Consider the following 19,852-nt stretch of genomic DNA (forward strand, 5'->3'; position numbering starts at 1 on the left):
GTGTGCTCCACCACCCCCACCTCTTACTGCCGCGTCTGCATGGCTGCATTAGTCAAGCTCAAATGGGTTTTTCCGCCATGAGAAGCAGAGCATGACATGCTCTAAACAATGGCAGGCAGATGACGAGCCAGCTCCATTGGATGATGGCCTCTGCCGACGTGGTCGCCTTTTTCTTTTTGATGTGGGGGACTATAAGGGCACCGTGATTCATTAGGAGTGCACAGGTGGCCCGGGACCTAATGAGTCACATTCTGTGCAGTTCTAACATGCAAATGGCTCCGAGATGGATGTACGTGTTTAAAAAGAACATGCTTGTTTTAGAGAAGAATTTAGTGGTGACGTGAACCTGCTTTTTTTTCAGTACATATAAATCTATAGCAGTAGCCAATAGTCCCCAACACTCTTAATACAAGAGGCTAAAAATGCACCAACACGCTGACAATGGCCATTAACTGCAAACACGGCACAATATTCAGGATGGTATGACTTACCGCTTTAAAGGTCAACAGTGTTAAAAGCTGTTGTTTCATGCAACTAAAAGCCATCGTCAACATCTACTTAATAACAAGACACTGACTGCTCCATCATGAACTACAGAGGACTATTGGTTGGAGTGTGAATGCCGTGGCTGGTGTCTCTAAGCAGGCTCAGCCATTAACACTGCCCCCCTCTGGCTGACTGATTAGGATCCTGTTTTTTGCATCAATCAGTCAGACATTGAGTGAGGAGAGAAAGCAATAGCACGGTAGACATTTTGCTTCATATCTAATAGCAGATACCCAATCATTGAGAAACATGTACTCTTGAATCTACTCGCAGCAATACTAATAGCTTCTGGAGTAGCAAAACAAACTCCAAACTGCATAATACATCTAACCTTGCTTCCGTATCTTTAGAGAGTACACAAAAACATTTTAAAAAAAAGCTTGTTTCAGCATGCCACTCAATTCATCACAGGAGCCACAACAATCCAAATTGTACCTGATCTATTAACTGCTCGCCACTGAGCACCGTTTGAACGTTTGACCTTCTCACACAGCTCATGACATTATGTTGACATTTGAAGTAATCCCTCCGACGGTTCTTAATCCCAGTGGCCGTGGACCGCCCTGACCCCTCCTCTGACATGCACTCACCACACACTGACAGAAGAGGCAGGGAGACAAACACAACTCTGATACCCAGACAAGTCAACAACACCACTGGGCTTTAGAAGGCTCACGGGGCTCAGAAACATGCAGCGAGGAAAGGGCTCGTTAATTACCACACACACAAACTGAAGCGCTGAGATCGTTTGAGCCTCTCGTGTGTCATTTAATTTTTGTTAAAAAAGTAATTACATGGTGATGTTTGTAAACACAGTTCATTTAAGTACACTTACAGCTGTTCTGAAGACTCTTCTAACACCTGGATGAGAAAATATTCTGTCCACTGCACGATAAAGATTCTCAAGTGTATTTGCTGAATCCATTTGCGCGAAACATCTGTCCTTGCTCAGATATTTAAGCGTTGTATTGTATAAAAATGTAGAATATTGGAAAGAAACATCAAAGTATAATATAAGCAGTAATACATTTTGGTTAAATTGAGCAAGGAAATGTGTAATTTCCGGCAACCATTTTTGGTTAAGGAAAAAGAGGCAACTAGAGAAACAGATTGCAAATTTTTCATCGTGAAGTGGACAAAATGCGTTTTCCTCCAGATGTTAGTCTTCAAGGATTCTCAGGATACCTTCAGAACAGCGCTAAGTATTGATAAATTTACTTAAATGTAATACATGAGAGTCAACATGAGGACTGCCTGCCAGTAATTTACAGAACACTCCCTTCTACGTTTTAACATTTAAACTGTGTCTGCAGTTGTGTGACGAGGACGCCTGTGCTGCATGGCAATCTGCGTAGTTAGCATCACTATGCAGAAGATCTACACACTACCTTACTGTAATGTGCATATTCAAGTTTGTTTTCCACCAGATAATATCATACATCTGATACAAAGAAGCATGTTTGGATTTTATATCCTCCATTCTGCCCTGGCTTTTACTTTTTGGTAAAATAATGTAGCTTTCCCAGTAAAAACTGTATTTATGTCACGTTAGATGTTTCTCTAATGCAACAGGCACAAACAGATAAAAAGTGATGAAATGAGAGGTACAAGATGACAACCCATTTATTTAGTAATACATTCTGCAAACTAGAAATTTTATTCAAACTTCAAAGGCTAAAAAAAATGAAAGAAAGAAGGGAAAGAAGGGGAGAAAATGTAAGGAGCAGGGAGAGAAATGCATCAATTCACAAGCAAGGAATGCAATTTGTTCAATCGACAACACAAATAGTACAATTTAGTTCAGGGAACAAAGCATTTTTAAACATTTTCTTTTTTTCTGCCATTCCTTTAGAGCTAGAACATAATACAAAATATACAGTTATTGAACTTTGTAAAATCACTCACAGAGGCCTTTGAATGGACATTGACAATACTCATCTACAGCACTCTAAAGCTATGCTTGAACGTAATCATAAATATAGCAGACGTGAATGTATGTATGCACGTTTTGAATGCTTACGAGGCCACCATGTTAAAACACTTGCGTTAGTTTAAAAAGTATGACATCATCTGCAGTGACAAATTAAATAAGCTTTAAAGACCGAGATTCAATAAGGTAACACTGGAGAGGGGGCACACAAACCAGCGATGGTTGTAAAGTCGTACCATGTGACAACCAGGACAAAGTCACTTTGTTGATAGCTGAAGTACCCTAACATGGGGGTAGTTTTGAATCTATTGGAGTGTAACGTCAGCAGCATTACTCCTCCTCATAGTGTTTAGTTGACCAAGTACTTTAGGGGGGCAACATGAGACTGGGTAAGGCAAATCGGTGAGCTTATTTATGAGCTGAAAAAGGTCAGCAAAGTGAGGCTCAGGTCGCCCTGCGAGCGGACACATAAACCACAACTGCTCAGGGTCACACAGTAAACGCCACAGCCGAGGTACATCGATATGTACAAGAGGGCGCGAGCATTTAAAATCTCTCCAACGTCTGCCACGTCCTCCGTACAAGAATATACAGGATGCAATCCAGGCAACCAAAGGTAACTCTGTAAATAGCTTTATAATCTTCTCTTTCTACAATAACAATTTTCTGATAAAAAGCTGATTATACAGATGATCAGTGCATATGACTTTTGTCATTTAGTCACTTCTCACACACCCCGCATTTCTAAAACCCTGAACTCTCGATACAATTCTAGATTTGAGCTAAGTGAGCGTCACACAAGTAGACAAACTGGTGACATCACGCAGGTGAGCATTTGAGGGTTAGCGTATACGACAAGGCCAATAGTGTTACTAGTTACTAGAATATGTGGTCATTTGCAGTAGCCGCTAAAATCATTACTTGTTTTGTTAGCGTCAGCACAATTCAGTCAAATACTGTACGTGAGCAGGCGGTTCATCCCGCTCATATCGATCAGGGTTAAAATCCTACGTTCAGGGGGAGGAGTCTCAAAACGTGAAGTGCTTTCTGAACAATTTAAATCTACACAAGACAAAAACTATTCCTATAAAAGTTATGAGGTATTTTAGTTAATAACAAATCAAAACAGAATAAAGAATAGACGCTCGGGATCTTTTTTTTTGTTCATTTTTTTGAAGGGAATGCAGGACTACATAGAAATGATACACAACTTAAACAAACGGCCAGATGTGACAAATCACAGCCACTGTCAATATCTGCCAACATTGCAGCTGCAGCAATTTTGAATATTAAAAAGCTAATCTTGAGATTTTTCATTCTGTGGCTCGTTATAGAAATGTGGCATCAAGCAGCTTCGTGTAGGAGCCACATCCTGAGTTGTAAATCTCTCGGGCAACGCAGGACAGTCAACGGAAGTGGGGACATCGATGGCCTCAGAAGGCAAATAAATAGTTTGTTCCTTATTAAAGCGCAAAGGAAAATGGCATGAAATGTTGCTTTAAGAGTCAACACCTCCCAGGTTTGCAATTAGCAGCTTGGTGCTGAAAACTGTTTAAGAGAGACATTTAGTGCACTCACTAAACATATACAAGCAAAATAAAACTGCTCATCTAAGTAAAACAAAAAAAGGCATTTTCATTCATATTACATTGTTTCCTTAAACATACTGAACACACTGCCTTGAAGAGTTTTCATTTTACATGATGTGAGCACAGTATGTAATGGCGATAGAATATAAAACTGTCATTTTAAACCAAAAGAAGTGAATTAAACAAAGTTTTGACTGTTTTTTTTGTTGCATTTTAATTTTCAGTTTTTTTATGTGGGGGAATATTCAAGTAAAACCCCATTTTTATGCCAACACGCACACAAAGAAATCTGCTGAATTATGACTTGTTATTCATGCCGTTTCTCAGGCGACTGTTTAAAGGTACCCTGTGGAGTTTCTCCTGTAAACACACAGTTAGGTTTACATTCAACATTTCTTCCCAAAATGCAATGCGTCTCTAAGGCCGAACAAACACGTTCAACGCTTCTCCGAACATCACAGAAGACGTCCAAAGGCTCTTTTCTACGCTGGCTTGCTTGCGGTCTTATTGTCTTTCATGGCTGTTTACCATGACACCTACTGTTGATATAAACATGTCTGCCTCCTGCGGTCATGTTTACCCTCGTCGTCACGCTAGTAGAGGGAGGACCCAAACATTAAACATTACTCTACAGCACGACCAGTGTTTGAACGCTCCACAGAGTACCTTTGTTAACATCACTCTAACATGTTTACCATCTTTTTATATTCGTACTTCTTGTGATATAGACATCCCACTTTTTTGAGTGTCTTTGGTCTTTTTTTTTGCCACAAAAGCATATTAGAAAGCAGCAAATTGAAGATTAAAGTCTGTGTTTTGTAATGGTTTCATAATTTGCCACCACCAGAAACCTAAATGCGGTGAAATAGTTAGGATTGTCATTTCTACAAATGAAGAGTTACAAATGTTGTAAATTATTATTATTGTGTATTTTGTTAATGAAAGAGTTCAAACCCTAAGTGTTGATTAGAGGGACACTGACGTGGTTAAGGGGAAAGTTTTGTTTGCCTAAACACACAAATATTCAACTAACCATCCCAAGACAAACCACCATCACATTGTGTCCACGGCAAAAAACTAACTCAAGCGACATGATTTATTCCTTGAAAGTTTAAGTCAAAAATATATACATACATTAATTTCCAACAATGCAATTTTAGACAAAAAAAAATGGCAGAAAATAAATCTGAAATAAAACCATTTCTCTTCAAGAAATATATCTACTGTGTGTGTTTTAAATACAGATTTAGTTCGGGACTATTCATCTTTAAAAAGGGGGGAAATTCACTGAAAGAACCAAAAAAAAAAAAGAACCAACCCACAGGTCATTCACTTTAGCAGCAAACTATTGTGCTGTGGCTTGGGGGGGGGGGGGGGTAAAAAGGTGCTATGCAACCATGAGAACTCATTGCAGCTAGCAGATTTGTTCTTGGTTTGAATGTCCAGCTGAAGACCACGTGAAGAATAAAAATAGCCATGTGAGTGTTAGCGTCAATATCTTGTAAGTTGTGTCCTATGCTCAGGCTGGTAACGGGTGATCTTCTGTAAAATAGTCAGTGATTAAACTGTTCACATCAGTCACATTACCAGATGTTAAAAAGGTTAGAAGCTAAAAATCTATCTGTACCACAAAAACAAACAAAAAAAAAAAAAAAAAAAAAAGATTCTCATGAAAAAGAAACTTGGCATAGGCTGTCATAAAGCTGAAACAAGTGATTATAAATCATATGGCACCCACAGCGGGCACTGGTAACAATACATGTTTAGAAACCGATACTTAAATATCACACAATCGATGTGTAAACTAGTCTAGACGCGACTAGATTGGATGCATTGTACACCATGGGTTAACTGAACTACTTGTGTCATCTCAGGTTACTGTATAGTTCTGACATATAGCTTGAAGTTGTTCAAACAGCATAACAGCGTGTAAACTCTGTTATCCAAAGCCTTTTGGAATAAGAAGTAGTGAAAGCTTATGTCGGGTTTGATATGGAACACTGGCTGAAAACAGCTCAGACAATGGGGAAGCATTGGGAGAGCAGTTCCCTTAAACTCCAGGCTGGTCTGTCGTCTGAACCACCAGAGCTAATTTAAATTAGAGTTGCACACACAGATCTGCCTTTACACGGACACACGCGCGCACATACATAGACACGAGCACCCGCTCACGCTTGCACGTATCTATTTGCACAGGAACACGTGTTGACAGGGTGTTTTTTGTTTTTTTTCATCAAATGACTCGAAGAAATGAACAAAAATAAAAAGATTAGTCACTTCAAACTTCCAAAATAACTGAGAAACACTTTGCAATTATTATTTGAGCATGTAGAGAAAACCACTTACAAAAATAAAATACAATAAAAAAAAGCACAGGGGAAAAAATAATTAGGATTTAAATGGTTTGATATAGAGAGCTTACTGTGCTGTCAACTATACAATTTACCCGTTTCTTTTTTTTAAAAGGAGCATAGACTAACTAAAAAATAAAATAATAAAAAGGTAAAGTAAAAGCGCAGAGACATTATGCCTGGAGGACAAGCAGTAATATTCACTGAATAGACTTTTGTTACAATTCCAGAAGAGCAGGAAAAGGCAGATAGTGCATAAAAGATTCTCTTTTTCATTTCTTTCATTTTTTAACTTAAAATCAAGCTGCATTAAATACAGGCTGTTTGTACAGGACAATTGCACTTCACAAAAACAGAAATATACAAACACACACAAGGAAATGTGAATCAAATTAATTACAGCAAAAAAAATCTAAAAATAAATCTGACTACGTAAGCTGATTATTTAACAAAAAGAAAGAAAACCTTGGGGACTCAATTGTTATGGATTACTTTAGAGGAGAGTATTAAAGTGGGTGAACATAAAAAGGGGGAGACAAGAGGGTGGGGATCCTGAACTCCAGAGTGGACTGGTGCTGCACTATTCCAGGTTTGTGTGCATGCAACTCCTCTTCTTCTTCTTCTTCCTCCTCCTCCCATGAAATTCCCTTCTTAGAAACCAAAAGCTCAGCGTAACGGAGAGACAGACTGCTGAGCTGAGCTGCTGTGGGTCTTGAGAGGATGGTGGTTTGTAAACTCTATGCTGTGTTAGTGGTAGGAGGTTGTGTTACCACATGTCGTCTGTGGACGCAGAGTCCTTGACAAGAGAGGAGAGGAAGGAAAAACCCTTCAGACTGGCTCTACACCCATGATATCTCTAGCAACAGCTGGACAGGTTTAAGCATGTAGGACACAAACTGAAAATCATCCAGGACTGGATTCTTGGATGTCTACCCCCCCCCCCCCCCCCCCCCCAAAGAAAAAAAGCTGTATCCGATCGCATCACGTCAATTTCTGGAGTTTTACCACTAAAACTTTAATTCACATCATATCAACGTAATCTTTTTGGAACCAGTATTTGGAGCAAGTAGCTTGAGAAAAATAAAGTGTGCCAGATTTAGCAGACTATGTTATTTGAGGGTGGTCCCATCAGTGGTCTCTGTAAAGGCCGATCAGAAGAGGCAGGTGTCGGATCGGCCTTGGTGTCAGCAGATCCCCGCTACCAATATCAAAGGACTTGGATCGGGGGCAATAAACCCGATATGGACATCCGTTATGTTTACGCATGCCTGGCTACAAAGACGTATCTGTCTGAAACCAACTAACCTACCGATTCAGAATGCCACTACACTTTAAGTTAAGGTCTACAAGCAAAGCAAACAAATAGGTTATAAAGAAATTCAAGGAACAGTTCAAAAATAACTTGTGCAATTCTGCCAAACAAACCCATCTGAATGCTGAACTCAAAGTATTCTCATTTTTTTTGTACTTACTATAAACCTTTAAAAATGAAGCAATGCGATGTAAAATAAATTGTATTCAGTTTACAAAAAAACTATAATTATAATCTATGTATATCCTACTCGGGTTGATTTATTTCTTGTCTAAAATACATATTGTATCTTTAAATATATTTATGGATAAGCTGTATTGTTTGTGTGTTATTGTTACTATTTTACCAAATACTTGTTGTTAAAATCTTTTAGTCTCTTAAACTGCATTGATTTTTATGGAAACAAATTGTCAATATTATTAATGAGTCCTTCTGACACACGTATTCCTATAATACAGACAAATGTGTAATTGCTTGATGGAGATGTTTAGAAAGTTTTGTTAAAAAGCCACAGAGGTGACGTTAGAGCAGTAAGGGACGTCTCGATTTCTTCCCCTATTTAGAATGTGTATATAAATATATATATATATATATATAATAATTGTAGTAGTTTCTGATCTGTTATTGTCACTTTGTTGTGTACCACAACTTTATATAAAAAAAAAAGGGACAACAGCTCATCGGAATTGAAGGACATATTACTGGAAGTGTCGGTAGTGTAAATGGGATTATGTTGCCATTACCCTCACTAGAAATAATGCAAAAATACCTGCGATAGAATCCAGAAAGACAAAAGTATTGGGCTGACCTATTGACAACTACCACTGTACGCAGTCATCGTGTTCATGACTACATCTCGCATTCCTTTCTTATAAAAGGACTTTAGTAAGATGGCGTGCTTCTACACAATACTGACTTACTGACAAAGACCCAGTTAACAAACCACTTCAATTTTACTGACTCATGTGATGAATTACACTGACTCCATGACCTTTTCTGGATTGTGTGGCGCTACACGAGTATATAATGGGCTATTGGGATTCCTTGTCACAAATGTACCTCTGTGTTTATAAGGGTTCACGTCTCACATACTCTGCATAACATCACCTGTTCATGTGAAGGTCTTCATCTGAAGAATTAAGAGCAAGAATGTGCTGGATGGATACATCCAACCCGAGCCACAAGGCACGACTCAATCAGAGCAACAGGTGGGATGATGAGACGTCACTTGAGGATTCACATTATTGTTTTAACAACGGGCCGCATGACATAATGTCTGTGGACATAATGTTTGACGTGCCATCGAGCTTCTATACTGACAATGAATCCTAGAGAAACTGAAAGTGCAAATGCTGCCAAAGGTGGTTCAAATGACTCACTCAAGAGGTTGAATATAGTTACAAATACTGTATATGATTTCTATGAGTCACTTTGAATGTTTGCAAATATTTCCATTAACCTTACTTTCTCCATGGAACGCTTTGTGTCAGTTGAGCCCATTATGTATTCAGGCGGCATCACATAATACAGAGGAAGCCAAGGGGGCCCCGACGGCTTTCTGAAGGAACCCTTATTTTCAAAAAATAACTCAATGTGTGAAAGTAATTTCAAGAATCCATCTTTATACAAACGTAAAACGCTGAAACAAAGTGCCAATTTTCACTGTCAAGGACAAGATGACGTGCACAACTCAAATGCAGCTGACCCAGGGAGCTTTTCTGATGAAAGCTCATTATATCTGAGTGGACGAGGGCAACGGCTTTGTGGTCCATTTGTATACAAAGGAATGATGAGCACTGTTTCCTTTTTAAACCAGTATGTGAGAGAGTGCAGGTTTGTATTCCAGCCACACAAATACCAGACAATTTCACTTATTAGCTCTCGCCTCTTTGATTTAAAGAGCATAATTATAGAAATCAGCTTCTGTTGTATGAAACTTAACCTTTTTGGCATTGGACCCGCAATACAATTGTGTAACTTGAATGGAAAGAATCAGACACTTTTCTGCTGGTGTCAGCCATACAGAAAAGTGTAGTATTAGAACTATATAATGGTGCTTTTATCAACTTTCTGTTTTTCAGATTCACTTAAACTAGACGGAAGGCAAAGAGACATCGTAGAGTCACTACGTCATCACTGAGCCAGTCAGAAACGTCATTTTTTCTGACTGCATTTTGAGTAAATTAGCCTATTTCCTAGTTCATCTTGTTGAATACTAATGACATGCATAATATTGTTTTAAATCTGCTGGTCACACGTCAAAAAGCATGCATGTACCAATCCACGCACACGCACGGGGAGTTAAAAAGACAAGTGGTTGGCATACTTACTGTGTCATCACTTCGGTAGGGGTTGAGTTTGTTGTACACTGCTTCAATAACACTTCGTCTAAGGGGAAGAAAAAGTAAAAATATAAATTATAATAAAGAATATCCAATATTAAACAGACACTGTCCGAAACAAAAACTTGCACAAAGCTCACTCACTTGCTTGCCAGCTCTCCTCCAGGAGGGAGGTTAGGGATGCTCTCAGATGCTAACGTTCGCATAACATGGACCAAATCCGGGACACCTTCATCCCCCTGCTTTTTAATAATCTCTGTTGGAAAACAAAATGATATTTGGATCAAGAAAATACAAAAGTGTTTCTAAAAAAAAAAAGATGGATATGTGCAATTATTATTATTCTCTGGATACACAACATCTGTAGTACATAGAGTACATGTATGTCAATCCTGGAAGAGCGACACCTCCTCTGTTGCTCTTCCTGAGGTTTTTCCCCACTGACAGGTTTTTTTTGGGCAGTTCTTCCCTCATCTGAATCTAGGGTCTGTAGAGGCTCCCTCACCTTGTGATAGAAATGCTCCGTAATGTAAAACTTAAAGGGAGTGGAAACAGTTTTTAGACCCATGGCCAACTACTGTCCCCAGAGAAGACAATAATTAACCAGAAATGTTTTATAGACCACCTCTTTTCCTGGTTGTCAAGTCTACATTGAACAACATGTGTTAAAATGAATCCCCAGATGAAATGTCCTCTCATTTGAAAATACATCTCATTCTTTCAAAAACACTTGGCATTAACATGTAATTGACTCTGCTTGATATTGTAAATGGCCGACTTAAGATCTGTGCTCAAAAAGTTAAATGTAATTGATTGTAGTGTATTGTAAACTGTAGACTCTCAGGCTTACTTGATGACAAATCAATGATACATTTCATTTAACAAAATGAGCCAAAGTCGTCAACAGTGTCGGGGGTTCCTAGCTTCTTCTCAGCCGACACTTCCAGTGAATGTCAGGTAATGTATTCCTTAATAAAAGAACCGGCCGAGAACTAAAAGCTATGCCAGTGGCCCTCTAACTGTAGAGACTGAATGTGAAGTCTTTAAGTTAGTGTTTTAAACTTCCAGCACGTCTATAATCTAAAGAACACTGTACACGTGTCTGTGTATTAAGGATAAACCTGAGATATTAAAAGTGCATTGGACATTTAAGAACCCCAAGCAGTTATGTATAATCAAGCAGATTACATTTATTATACTCAGTCTAGTGTTTGCTTTTTGGGCTTAAGGGAATCAAAAGAAAACAACTGCTTTGAGACCAGACAGGCTTTTAGGTGTTTCCATGGCTCTAGACACAGCTGTGACAGATAACACATATAACACATATAACATCTTCCCATCATCCTAAATGTTAATAAGGCTAACATTTTAAAACATGATGTAAGAAAGACAAACAAAGAAAACTTTGAATTTACCCTGAATAAGGAAAAACACCAAAAGTAAAATGGATGTGATGTCAATATCACAGGTTCTATTGTGGTCCACTAAACCCAAAATATGATTTTTCTCTCCTACCTTCTACTCTGCCCTCCAGATATTTATCCAGCTCCACCTCCCGTTTCACTGCTTCTGGAGATACCTTTGGTGCCCCAGGAAAGCAGATTAACACAACACTCATATTGTCTCGGCTTCCCTGTGAAAAAATAAAGAACAAACACAGAGGTCATATAAATAAACCATAACAGACAAGTGTGGAACAAAATAGGTAGGTTTTGTGGACATGCCATACCTTGTACAAGCAAGTGTCAACAATTTCATTGCTGACTCTTTCAAGATCATCTGTCACCTCTAGCCTTGACCTGACAAAGTCACACAGTTCCTCATTGGCCATGACATCCCAGATGCCATCACAGGCTAGTATAATGAACTCATCTTCGCCCTCGCATCTCTCTATTGCATACACTTCGGGCTCCGGGGACACAAGCTGCTCTGTCGGACCTTTTCCATGCACACACTTGTAGTCGAAGTCTCCCAAGGCCCGAGACACAGCTAGAGACCCATTAACTCGCTGGATCATGACTGAGCCACCGGCATTCTGGATCCTTTCCTTCTCCAAAGGGTTGCTGGGTTTGTGATCCTGCGTGAAGAAGTGCACAGCTCCGCCCCGGCTGAGGATTCCCCGCGAGTCGCCACAGTTGATAAAGTAGGTATGGCTTGGAGCAATCATCACTCCCACTGCAGTGGAACCACTGCGGTCCACACCATGCTTTTTCTCGGAGATGGTTCGCATGTGTTCATCAATCTGCAGAAATCCCGTGCGGATCCCATTCTTCACGCTATCTACGGAGGGGTTCTCCTGCAAAGCACTCTGGAAGTCTGAGTTGCTGGTGATGTGCTCCAGCAGGTGCTCACAGCAGTACTTGGCCACCTGAGAGCCAGCATGCCCATCATAAACAGCAAAGAATGACCAGGGGTCAAGACCATGAGGCAGACCAATAACTGCTGTGTGTGCATCTTCCATCTCTACTCGCCAACCCTGCATGCTACTCAGCCCATACTTCAGGTCGTTGCCCTCACCACGGGAATTGTATTTTTCCATCTTTGGTTTGTCCAGAAATGCACCCATTGTGTCTCTCTTAACACCTGTAGCACAAGTGAAAAGAAAAGCATCTATTTACAAGATATGACAGAAATGTAGTGTTTACTAATGCAGCCAATAATTTAAGGACTTTGTGGCAATATTCAGTTTCTGATCAAGTACAATGGTATATTTTCATAGTAAATAAACAAAAAAATACATACTGGATATCTAGTGCTAAACGGAAAACACAATGTTTTTATCAATGGGATTAAAACAAATAGTACATATTCCATTCATATGTGGCACAAGATTAGCATATTGGAGCTGGGTTTAGGTCCCTTGCCCTTATCTAAAAATAGTAAAACCGTGTAAACATGTTGGCTACTTATTAGGAGCCCTGCTGATGTGGATCAGATTGAAACGCCCTTCAACCCCTGCCTGATCAAGCGTAACATTGAATGTAGTTAGTGTAACGCTATGCAAGTTATTCAATTGTACTTTGAACAACATTACAACGCTAGGCACCATCTATCTGACCTTCGCAATGCCTAACCATACTAGCTAATCGGGTTAATATTAGTTAAAGCTATCGTTACATGCCTGCAGAGCGAACTCCAGCTAACCGACGGACCAGTTACTCGATAACCACCACAAAACAATGACTGGAGATCTGGCAAATCAAACATTAACGCTAACGTTGTGATACGCCTATTTACAGCATGGACCTGCTCAGCAAGATAGCCTTTGCTATTAGGTTAGATCAGCGGGAAATGTTAACGTTAGCTCTGTACCATGTCCAAACATACAACACAGATAAACAAACAACATTGCCTAGTTGTGGGCCTTGACCCTTGTCCTAGACAGCTAACTTTGACAGGCCTCCCTCTGCCATGGTTTGCTAACATTGTCTAAAGGCAAGGAAAGCCCTCGGCCTTGCTAACGTATCATCGCTAGCATTCAATGCTAAAATAGCTAGGGTAGCTAAACTACACTTGCTGGTTTAAAAGTAAACACTTAATGACTTACCAAATATCCGAAATACCAGTTGACAGCAACGGAAACTGCGAAGGTGACAAGGACCGAACAGCCTCAGTTCACACCAGAGAGGGTACACCGACGAAACTAGGGGGTCTGCGACGGTTTAGCTAGGCTAGCTAGCAATGAGCAGTCGTCACTCGAGACTCATATAAATTGTGGAAGTGCGGAGGTCCCTCTTTGCGTGCGCCCGTGATGCATTACATTATCTCAGCTGGCGATCTTAAGTATATTTTCACAGATTTTCTTGGAAATTTATGGGCCGGAGATTTGTGTGGTCAAGCCAGGGGGAAGCTGAAACGTCCGTCCCAGCCTCTCCACTAGACAGCTTGACAGCTTGCTAGCTAACGTTAGCTTCTGAGGAGCACGGAGCGAGCCCCCAGGAACAGCGCTGCGCTGTGATGCGATTTTGGCCTAGTGGCTGCTCTGGGTAATTACAACTTCCGGGATCATCACGTGATGCACACTGGGCCATTTTTCCCATACACAAGCATTGGAAAAGGACCAGCTGTAAAATGGCGAATACATTTTCCTACATTTTTATGAACGTCACAATCCCCCCGAAAATGACTTACATTTTTAGAATTGTATCTATAGAGTCCAATAAAGTCTAGAAGAGCTACATGATTAAATTATTTAATCCCTTTCGTGTATACGGGGAACCAACAGGAAGTCAGCCGACCATGGAAGGATGGTTTTATTATACACCATGGACTTAACTCGCACAGTGAGCAATTTAGAATAAATGGGGCGCAATCGTTGACTGTGGTCTGCAGTTATCAATGCATCTATGGGACAGTTCTTAAGAGAAAGGACCCGGATGTTGCAGGTTGCGTACTCGAAAAAATGACATCATCCCTGTAGAGTTGTGGCTGCTCAGGCTGGGACACAGGAGGCATGTAGCCAATGAAAAATAAGCTCCCAAATCTCTGATATTTAGCTTGAATTTGGATGGTTTTAAAGGACGCATGAATTCAAACGTATATTTGTCACATAAATGTAATATATGTATGACAGTATTGAGCAGTTGTATATGTTTTGTAATCTGGAAAAAGAAGGGTCCCCATAGGCCTAATAAGGTATTGTCTAGGAACCAATATTGATAAACTGCCCTTGTTATTCAGGATTTTGTTTTTGGGGCCACTGGTGGTCAAATTTAAGTAAATGAAATCCACATACACAGTCTTTAAATTAACCACTGTGCATACGTTTTTAATTTTAGAATGTAAACTTTTTCTAGGTCACTAAATGCCCAGATTCCCAGTTAAAGTACAGAGGACATGTCCTTAGTGTGGTAGCTTCTAAAAACCAATGTCATGAATGAATGTTCTGAATTTAAAAAGGATTCTGTAAACCTATGCTACATAAGCCAAATGCCTGCACCAATAGAGAAAAAAATAATGGCCTGTTTCAACAAATGCACAATACAGGAGTCTATATATACTTGATAATAGGAAACACTCTTGTCAACTGATATTGAATATGAGACAACCGGTACTTTACATATTTACTGTTTAATGTCCAGGTATTGGCCTAATACTTTTCGAAATTCTGCTGTAGAACAATCTGTTCCTCTCTCAATCGAGTGTCATGGTCACTCTATTTAGCTTTTCCTGTTCATTCTCTGTTGACCAGTATTGCAATATAAGAGGACATGGACATTTTTTTCCATACCTTTATTGGTTACATGACGCCTTCTGTATTGCACTGCTGCACATTTTAACATATTTATTTATTTTTTATCTCTGTTCTGAAAGTGAATTGTGTTTTGTAACGGCAATCGCTTTTGGAGAACCAACCAACAAGTTTCTGTGTAACACTGGTTGAAGTTTATTATTGCAAAAAAGCTGACATTCACCACAGTGAAAATAAAGGTGGCTTCTGCAACTCTAAGAGAGCAGGAAGAATGAAGAGTTAGAGGGAAAAAATATGGGGCTTCCTTCACACGATTCATTTCAGCCCAAAATTAACAAGCCCACATCTTTTATTCTGAAAATATTCAAAGGGAAGTGACGTCTATATCCGTTTGCTGCAGTTTTGTTGTGACCGATTAAATTAAGTAGCCATACTGTTTAGGGTTAAACCACAAGTCTAACGTAATTCATTCACTTTCAACAAATGGAGTGCTGCATTGCATCTGCACTGTGGTGTTTTATACCACTTTATTTACTTATTCACGTCCTGTGTTTTATTTTCGCGGATGCAGACTTCACTCTGCTTTGGGCAGGTCTGTTCGGACACCGGCCAGGTGAGTTAATGACACCTGACTTCATGTTTCTTATTGAGTCCCGTTTCTTATTCACAAACAAGGAAATGCATCCGTCTGATGATACGATGGGGACAGTCAGTGTCTATGTTTTATTCCCCGATAAACTTGAAGTCAATGAGATTTCGTCGCACGAAATAAACGGTTAAACAATAACCAGCTAACGTTTCACCCATGATGCTCATGTGAACAGGTGTAAATCATCCCCAGATTCACTCCACATGTTATATGGAGTGAATCTGGGGATGATTTACACACGTTTTGCTATCAAGGGCCAGTGGTGGAATAGGTATTCAGATATTTGACTAGAAGTAGCAGTAAGTAATTCAAAGGCATTACAATATTTAATGGCAAAAAAGTAAATTTCACTTTCCACCATTGTAAAGGACAAAACACAGGCACAAAAAAAACTTATATACATTTTTGTTTTATGGAGCCCCATGACTGTTTTTTGTTAAATTATATGACCTTTGCTTCCAGGGAGTTATTATAGCAAAATATTTTTTTGTTAAAGGGAAAAACAGGGCTATCCTTGATTAAAAACAAATCGTAGTCGACTCACACGATTTTGTAGACTAAACAAATAGTTGATAGTTTCTCCACAAAGAATCACACAAAAGCATCACGTTAAATCTTGTGTTAACCAGAGAAGTTTCTTCAAAATAAGTCAATCAGCATGAAAAAAAGCAAAATAAAATGACCAATAAACTAAAGAAATCTTGGGGGACTGAGATCAAAACGACGATTAATCCACTAAGAGGAGGCCCGGCTAGTAAAAAAAATATATTTTTAATTTTTTGAAAATTGTTGTGAAGGTCCCTGGGGGAGACCAGAACCAGTTGTGGTGTAAAACAAAAAAAGGAAAATGCGAGGGTCATGTTGACACGGAGTAGTCTCAGCATAAGCCATGCAATGTTGACAGTTGTATTTTTTTTGTTAACCAGAGAATAAACTGAAAGGGCTGGTGGTTTGGGTCACTGGAGCCTCCAGTGGTATTGGAGAGGAGCTGGCCTACCAGCTAGCAAAGTGTGGATCACGTCTCATCCTGTCTGCTCGACGTGAGGATGAGCTAAAGAGGGTCAAACGTTGCTGTTTAGGTGAGACAATAAAAAACAACTGTATAGTTTAGAGAAAAGAAAGCCTATTTCAAATTAATTTAGTCTTGCTCAGTTGTTACCAGATGAATAATTTCTGTAATTCTTTCCTCAAGAGTGCTCCGACCTTCAGGATGAAGATATTCGTGTTCTTCCACTTGATTTGTTGGAGAGGACATCGCATGAGGAAAAAGCAAAAGCCGCAATTCAGTACTTTGGACATGTAGGGCCACTACAATTCCTTTTTTATAATGTGGTTTCATCATTAGTTTAATTGCAATAAGAACATGTCACAAACTGTTATTCCCAGGTGGGAATGCAGAAGACCTTTAAAATGTGTAATAAAATATATATATATATATGTATATATTTTTTATTTAATCACAATATTTACGCTCTACTTAATCCATAAACTTGTCACTTTACTGTTCTCTTTTCACTGTGTACAGCTTAACATTGTACGTTAAAATGTATTCAAATTCAAATAATGCTGTCTTCCTATTCTCTGGTTGTGTCCAATTTTCCTTCCCAGATTGATGTCCTAATTAACAATGGGGGCCGAAGCCAGCGCTCTCTGTGCTTGGAGACCAGCATTGATGTGTATCAGGCCTTGATGGAGCTCAACTTCCTGGGTACGGTCTCCATCACCAAGCAGGTGCTGCCTCACATGACGCAGCGAGCCACAGGAAGCATTGTGACTGTCAGCAGCATAGTCGGCCTCACCGGGGCACCACTGGCAACAGGATACTCTGCCAGCAAACACGCTCTTCAGGTGAAGGGACCACAGCTACAATAGTCGCATAAGACTGTGTTTGTTTTCTCTGATTTCATTACTCCGGTGTCCTCAGACAGTTTTTACCAACACGTTGATTACTTAATTTATTTTTTCAGGAATGTTGATTTTTATCACAGAGGAGCAGGTGTTGTTTATTTATTTATTACTTCTATCTGTGAAATAAATACTTCTACATGTGAATAGCTGTTCGGTCCTGTGTACGTCCTATTTGCTGATTGTTTCTTTTTTGTCTACAGGGTTTCTTTAATTCTCTTAGGACCGAGCTGACTGACTTTCCAAACATACTCATCAGCACGGTGTGTCCTGGGCCTGTGCAATCACAGATTGTCCAAAATGCCTTCACGGAGGAAGTGCACAAGGTATTTGTTATAGAGCTGTTGATTTTGAACATAACAATCCTGTATTTTACCTGTATGTGACATGACACTAGCTATTTCAGTAGTTTTCAGTCACCTGTTTTCCTTCCTTTACCGAAGCCCATGGCTGCAGCGGGTAACCAGGGGCACAAGATGCCAACGAGTCGCTGTGTGCGCTTAATGCTGGTGGGAATTGCCAACGGTGTCAAGGAAATGTGGATTGCACGGCAGCCCTTCCTCCTGTTCTACTACACCTGGCAGTATGCTCCCACATTTGCCTGGTTCACCACAAACATTTTGGGCAGAAAAAGGGTGCAGAATTTCAAAGCTGGTCTGGTAGGTGTATAATCTAATTTTAGGAAATCTATGTGTACAAAGTCAATATGTTACATATTCAACCAACACATTGGCTAGATGTATCGTCCGTGAGGTGTACCTAAATCAAATATCACAATGTCTACGTCTGTCTGGTAAATATGTAACTGGAGCTAGCCACAGATTACTTTAGTTTAAGTAAAGACTGGAGCTAACGAGGCTCTGTCCAAAGGTAATAAGATAGGCCTACGAACACCTGTAAAGTTTTACTAAACAAGTATTTTGTCCAATCTGCTCAAAATTTAAAAACATCCCCTGTACTACTGAAAAACTAATTTCCCATATTTAAAGATCTATGTAAAGCTGACCGATAGAAAGGCTCACTTTAGTCCGAATGCACCAGAACGCGTTCACAAGGGATGAGACCAGTTTGTTGTTTCTGTATGTTTGACCTTGCTCCATTAGACCCAGGACCGGGGGATTTTCATTGTGTCAAAGGACTTAAAATACTTGAATAAAGCAGAACGTGGCAGACATTATGCAAAGCTGTGTCTTGACAGCTGGGGCGGGGGGCGGGGGGCGGGGGGCTCAGCCCAACTGACCTTGCTTGAGTCTAATAAGAAGAAGACGGTGGCCAGGGTATGACAGTGGGAATGACTACTTCCCCGTGGTTCTGACTGACTGATCAGTGTGCCTGTTGGAATCTGCTGGACAGTGACAGCTGAGGGCCATGAAGAAAGGTCATGTCCAACTGGCCCGATATTGGAGCGTCACATGCTTATACTTCAGTAAAAATTGACACAGTATTCCTAAACACTGGGGTTAGGGAATGTCAGTCATGCATGAGACTAGGGTTGCAAAGGGAAGTTAAGTTGAGGAATTTTGGAAATGTTGCACAATTTCAATATAAAAATCCTACCTTTGCAAACACAACTAAAAATGTAGATCAAATGTACAGTAGTCAAACAGTGCTAACTGCCAGCCCTTTCTTTTGCAGGATGCAGACATTGCATACTTCACTAAGTCCAAGACCTCCTGAAAGTCACATCCTCAAGAGGAAATGCATGAATTCCTGATGTTCAACCTGGAAAGTGATATGGGTCTTTCTGCAAAATGTGGGTGTCTTTGCCTTCATCTCGAAGAAAAACAGTGAAAGACACGACTGCTTTGAAAGCGCAGAGCTTGACGGGGTCTAATACAAATGGGTACATTTTTATTTCAAATGTTGTAAATCCTATATTTTACTGTTTTTTTTTTGTAACAAGCATCTTCAGGTTATGCAAACTTCTCTTTAAAAGCCTACATTAAATGTTATATGGGAGTTGTATACTGGATGTAACAAAGCACTAGCACTAACCTTTTGAATGCCTAATAAAATTGAGTTGGGATCAATTTTCTG

The 19,852-nt window shown here is 39.8% G+C and overlaps 2 protein-coding genes across 2 annotated transcripts; one reads left to right on the forward strand and one right to left on the reverse strand.

The window, feature by feature from the left end:
- Window positions 1–2,151: 2,151 nt before the first annotated feature.
- Window positions 2,152–14,027, reverse strand: ppm1aa (protein phosphatase, Mg2+/Mn2+ dependent, 1Aa). Its single transcript, XM_076108624.1, has 6 exons — window positions 13,618–14,027; window positions 11,800–12,653; window positions 11,586–11,703; window positions 10,215–10,326; window positions 10,059–10,116; window positions 2,152–7,212 (listed from the first exon to the last, which is right to left on the reverse strand). The coding sequence occupies exons 2-6, from the start codon at window positions 12,634–12,636 to the stop codon at window positions 7,183–7,185; spliced, it is 1,155 nt and encodes a 384-aa protein (XP_075964739.1). The 5' UTR covers window positions 12,637–12,653; window positions 13,618–14,027; the 3' UTR covers window positions 2,152–7,182.
- A 1,626-nt stretch (window positions 14,028–15,653) lies between these two features.
- dhrs7 (dehydrogenase/reductase (SDR family) member 7) lies at window positions 15,654–19,845 on the forward strand. The gene is made up of 7 exons (XM_076107671.1): window positions 15,654–15,874; window positions 16,837–16,989; window positions 17,103–17,209; window positions 17,519–17,758; window positions 18,019–18,141; window positions 18,259–18,474; window positions 19,451–19,845. The coding sequence occupies exons 1-7, from the start codon at window positions 15,745–15,747 to the stop codon at window positions 19,490–19,492; spliced, it is 1,011 nt and encodes a 336-aa protein (XP_075963786.1). The 5' UTR covers window positions 15,654–15,744; the 3' UTR covers window positions 19,493–19,845.
- The last annotated feature ends 7 nt before the right edge of the window (window positions 19,846–19,852 follow it).

The sequence above is a fragment of the Anarhichas minor genome, unplaced genomic scaffold, assembly GCF_050575085.1.
Source record: "Anarhichas minor isolate MPS153535 unplaced genomic scaffold, ASM5057508v1 ptg000040l, whole genome shotgun sequence".
Classification (NCBI taxonomy): domain Eukaryota; kingdom Metazoa; phylum Chordata; class Actinopteri; order Perciformes; family Anarhichadidae; genus Anarhichas; species Anarhichas minor.

What these genes read in the sequence shown, in the direction of transcription:
- ppm1aa (XM_076108624.1), bottom strand. Translation starts at nt 12,636, where the DNA reads ATGGGTGCATTTCTGGACAAACCAAAGATGGAAAAATACAATTCCCGT. An exon ending in TCTGGAGGGCAGAGTAGAAG is followed by an intron (nt 10,327 to 11,585) that starts GTAGGAGAGAAA and finishes GTTTTCCAACAG; the next exon opens with AGATTATTAAAAAGCAGGGG. An exon ending in GGAGGAGAGCTGGCAAGCAA is followed by an intron (nt 10,117 to 10,214) that starts GTGAGTGAGCTT and finishes TCTTCCCCTTAG; the next exon opens with ACGAAGTGTTATTGAAGCAG.
- dhrs7 (XM_076107671.1), top strand. Translation starts at nt 15,745, where the DNA reads ATGGAGTGCTGCATTGCATCTGCACTGTGGTGTTTTATACCACTTTAT. An exon ending in GGTCAAACGTTGCTGTTTAG is followed by an intron (nt 16,990 to 17,102) that starts GTGAGACAATAA and finishes TCTTTCCTCAAG; the next exon opens with AGTGCTCCGACCTTCAGGAT. An exon ending in CAATTCAGTACTTTGGACAT is followed by an intron (nt 17,210 to 17,518) that starts GTAGGGCCACTA and finishes TTTCCTTCCCAG; the next exon opens with ATTGATGTCCTAATTAACAA.